This window comes from Penaeus vannamei, chromosome 9, assembly GCF_042767895.1.
Source record: "Penaeus vannamei isolate JL-2024 chromosome 9, ASM4276789v1, whole genome shotgun sequence".
NCBI lineage: Eukaryota > Metazoa > Arthropoda > Malacostraca > Decapoda > Penaeidae > Penaeus > Penaeus vannamei.
Genome location: NC_091557.1, coordinates 32,671,538 through 32,676,537, shown reverse-complemented (window position 1 = coordinate 32,676,537; position 5,000 = coordinate 32,671,538). Strand labels below are relative to the sequence as shown.

General features: G+C 36.5%; 1 protein-coding gene across 4 annotated transcripts in view; it reads right to left on the bottom strand.

Annotated features, from left to right (window-relative positions):
• The window catches only part of LOC113807060 (transcriptional regulator ATRX), a gene marked incomplete at its 3' end in the record, with an annotated part of 51,876 nt that overhangs the window by 970 nt on the left and 45,906 nt on the right, over positions 1–5,000 (bottom strand). For all 4 annotated transcript variants that reach the window (XM_070125588.1, XM_070125590.1, XM_070125589.1 and 1 more), the window contains 5 exon segments: positions 353–486; positions 859–1,015; positions 1,106–1,276; positions 2,988–3,165; positions 4,525–4,743. In XM_070125588.1, coding sequence (XP_069981689.1) covers positions 353–486; positions 859–1,015; positions 1,106–1,276; positions 2,988–3,165; positions 4,525–4,743 — 859 coding nt within the window.

Here is a 5,000-nt window from a genome sequence, read left to right as displayed (position 1 = left end):
AGTGGTTAGCCAAGTTTTATAGTTTAACTTAAACTAGCCATGGACACATCTCTTTAGCTCTTCTTTGCAACTTGTTTGGCAAATCCTCTTCCTTATAATAACCTCTATGTCCCCTGAATCCTTGTTTAAATTTCATCAAATTTCCATTCCTGATCTTATAATCTCAATCATTCTATAAAATGAGTAAACTTTGTTTGCTTTCATAATAATGCCATTAATTTCTTCATTCACGTCCTCTCCTTCAGATATTCAAAATAGCTATACCCTGAAAAAGGAGAAAATTTAATATAAAAAATCGACTTTCTGCAATGTTCATAATTACCCACAGGTAACATGACATTAATGAACTCACCTGTGCCTTGATTGTATTAACCACCCCTTCAAAGCTGAAGGATGAAAGTGACAATGACGGGGCAGCTGATGATGCAACCATGGTGGCAGGACCAACCACAGGCATAACACTGTTCCGTTGTTGTTGATAATACACTGTAAAAAACATTAGAAATGTTCAATGTGTTAAACAATCTAAATAATTTTACGTAAGTCTGTAACATTACTATTTGATCTACTATAACTTAAGGACAAATTATAAAATTAAATCAACAGAGGAATAAACAACAACAATGAGAGCCAATGAAGCATCATGCCTTTTTAATTTTCCCCCCTGTATAATAATGCCTATATAATGTTCCCCCCATATAATGATGCCTCTGTAATTTTCCATCCAAATAAGAGGTACCTAGTGCAAGCATAATTTTAACAATAATAATAATAATCTGCTATATTGCTTTTTCAAGACTTACTGTACAAATTAGTTTCCTTTCATGAATTTCATAATTCAAACCTCATGGTACTTACTAAATCCCTTCTTTTCATTTTCATAATCCTCCCAAGCCGCCTTGCGTTCCTCTTCAGTCAGCTCTTCACTTGTCTGGTTTTCAAGGAGGGAATCATGCTCATGGTAATTTACAATCCAATCTTTCTGCCGCTTCAGTAACTCCGCCAACAATCGATCCTAGAGGGAAATCAGAAGTTAATCAGCTGGTAAGTATAAGTAATTAAAGCAGTACTGTAACACAAAATTTCCACTCAAAAAAATCCTTACCTCTGGAACAATTGGGGTTTCTCTGACATTCCTATCTGCTGGAGTAAACTCATACAGCTGTGCTAGTTCTTCCATTTTGAAGTACCTTTTGATTTGGTGTTCATCTACCACTCTCAATGCTGTTGACATTTTTGTTACTTGACGAGAATAGATTTTCTCTTCCATTGTTCCCTGAAATAAAAATAATAATATTAATAATAATAATAACAAAAAAAAGTTTCTTTGTATCTTAAACAATAAAGGAATCCATTTTTTCAAATACTTCCTCACAAAATAGTTAATGTTTACCCCACAGCAAGCATGGGTACTTATGGTTATCTATTGTGCTGTTCATTAAGCCTGTGTGCTAACCCTAGTAGATTATCATTTATTCAATAGTTTTATATATTTTCCATAATCCAGTGTCTGTTTGATTTATGATATACTTAAAAATAATATATAGTAAAACTGCTCTGTATGCTATATTCAAACATAATTTACCTAAACTTTTTTTCAATTGGAAAGTCAGAAAGAACTCATGTATATCTTTAAACCATTACCACCGGTATATTTCCAGGCGGCTACAAAATCGGCGCGCAGGGCTGGCCCAGTCTCTGCCTGCGCGCCGGCTGTAGCCTGCTGCTGTGTCGCAACGAGAGCCCCATGATGCCCGGCAATGTTTATTTTTTGGGGTGTCTCCTATATGGGACACCCGTCGTTATTGGGTTAAACAAATTATCTGTAGTTTACCGCAACTGTGTATGAATTTGTTCAGTTAACTAATTTGAGTCTAATGTAGTCACATACCATACTCCTATTTTAGCTATGATTATGAACATTCTAGTGAACATCACCAACGTCAGTGTTATTTAACCCCTTCAACCATTACAAGTAATGTGAACATGCCATCATGGGAAATGCTGGTTATTGGCCAAATGAACTTTAACTTGCTGTCATAAGCATTATGGCTGAAGGCTGGGGTGGTGGAAAAGACTCACCATGAAAGCATAAACCTCTTGGAGGATGACTAGACTTATTTAGTATTTAGAAAAGGGCTTTTGCATTATTCCCATTGATAAACAAGTGTGGAATGTAGTGTCCATAAGCCATGACTAGAAGAGTGCCAGCTCCAGGGAGGACACTATTTCCATGCTCAGCATCCTATTCATTTATTTATTATTTTTATTTAGATTTAATTCCATTTGTTACAATGGATATTCTTTGCTGTGACATACTGTCTGTTTTCTTTTGCCTAAATCTCCCCCTGTGTGCAAGGAGTGGCCGGGGATACCACTCACTGGCCGGGCGTGGGATTGAACGCAGGTCCGCAAGATTGCTAGACTAGCACCTTACTGCTGCGCCAGCACAGCACAATTCCTGGACGCCTTGACCGCAGTGCAGGTTGTATTACAGAAAATTATTATTACAGATTACCTAGAAGGGTGATATGGTGTCCACATGGAAAACCACCTATTACTATCTGGATAAAGCAAATAAAATAACAAATACGGAAATTGGATAAAAAGAGAAAATAACATTGCTAAGGGGAGGCATAGTCTTCTCACTGCACATGTGTTTGTGTGCGCCTATACATGCCGCACACCCACCAGAGCAGCCACTCACGAAAGCTTGATGGCCACATTTTGGTCCATGTGATTGTTGTGAAGGAAATGGATCTAAAACTTCAAAGTAACTAACATGAATACAAGCATAAGAAAAAGTATAACCTAAAATGAAGGTGTTTGGTTAAATTTAATCCACGATTTGAATTATTTGGTTTAAACTGCCAACCCTGTTTTTAGAAAAATATCTAATTCACATTTTGAATTTTCCTATATATGTCAAATAAGATACTAATATACACAGTCTGCAGATGAAGTATTTTCTAAGAACACATACTCACCTGTGCAACAAAGCGATAGATGTAGCAAGGCTTTTTCTGTCCAAAACGATACACTCTGAAGATGGATTGAGTGTCATGTGAAGGATTCCAAGAAGAGTCGAATATTACAACTCTGTTTGCAGCTACCAGGTTAATGCCCAAGCCTCCTGCACGAGTTGATATGAGGAACAAACGACACCTGCAAATGAAATGAAATAAAATTTAAAGAATACTCTAAAGCTATGGAATTGGGAAGGGGATCATCCCTGGCAATAAAAAGATAACAATTTTAAATAATAAATTGACTTCTGTGCATGTTATAGAGTAGTGGTTCCTAACCCAATTGTCATAACCTAAATGAATGTCACCAGATGGAGAGAAAAAGAAGAGAGGATATCCACAGCTGGAAATGCAAGGAGGAGTTAATCTTATTTCAACACTTGTTCTCTTAATTTCAAATTCATTGCAATTAATTGTGTTGGAAATAAAAACCCACAAATAAATCAATGGCACAGTCCCTATAGGGGGGGGGGGGATGGCACATGAAATTGGTAAATATTAAAAAAAAAAAAAAACTTAATTTTTTTTTTTTTTTGATTTTGGGATACTTGATATATTTTCATATTCTGCATCTTTTAATACTAAATTTATGGGGGTTCCCACATGGGGGGCTATGGACCCGCAAAAAAATGTTTTTAAAATTTTTCTTTTCATGTGTCTGCGCAGTTGATTCCTTGCCCCTACGGATTATGAATTATGTCATTTTTTTAATGAACACCAATGAATTCCTAAGACATCTACGATTCAACATTATGGAAATTCAATTTAGTTTCCTCAGAAAAAAAAGGTCTTTTCTTTTTGATTTTCAAAAATTTGTGTAACAAAAAGGTAAGCAAAATTTCAAAATTTTGAATCATAGATGTTTGCGCATTTTCACAAGGTTTCCAAAGATATATCCAAAATTTTAATTGGATAAAAACTCTGAGGCATGGAATCAACCGTAGCTCGGATAAAAGAAAAATTGAAAAACAAGCAAACAAGAAGTTGGATATTTGAAGTTCATTTTTAATATTTTTTTCATTTATGGATCTTTACCATTTCATTACTGTAAAAACTACTATCATTTCTCTTTCAAACACACTTTGTTAGGTAAAGATATAATCATCAGTCTCCGAATTATAGAAACAAACAAAGAAAAATCTCACTGAACATTTCACTACAAATTACTGATTCAAAATTCTTAAAATAATGGTATAGAAATTTTCTTTAGACATTCACAAACTCATATCAATGTTGAATATCATCCTCAAATGCTGTATAAATGTTTGCCCTATGTCAACAATTTACATGTCGGTGCTTATGCCCTTTCTACTCAATGAAATTACCAGAAGTGGGCTCTAGCAGTTATTTGGTAGTTTCCTCATTCATGTACATATATTATAAGTTAACTAACTCCAAATTATCCCTCTAAGCTCCCCCTCCTCACCCCTGGGACGGATTCCTTTACACAAGAAAATATGTTTGTGAGTTTGCATATTAGAATACATACAAATCTTACCTTTCATTTGATGTACTGTTAAATGCTTTACAGAGGTTCTTCCTGGCATCAGGACTTGTTGAGCCATCTAAACGAAGGTAATCCCTGTCCCTCTTCCACTGCTTAAAGGGTAAAGGTAGGGGATCTTCTGTTGAGGGCATCTCCAACTCTCCTCTGTCAATCAATTCTAAGAAGTCCTCCATCATGTCTAAGGCCAAAAGGGACTGGCTGAACACAAGCCTAGAAACACATGAAGGATCACTTAAGTTCTCTTATGAGATAAATATAAACTGTATCAAGCCTTATTCCCAAACGCATTTATGAGCATTTATTAACCCACCCGCGCCGGGTACATTTTTGTAGCCAAAATTTAAAAAATCCGGGCAGCTACAAAATCGGCGGGCGGAGCTTCCCCGGAGTCTGTCCGCCTGTCCGGCCACGCGCCGCTTCTGCCGCGGAGCACGGCTCCGAGACAGCATCGCACTGGCGGGCAGCCC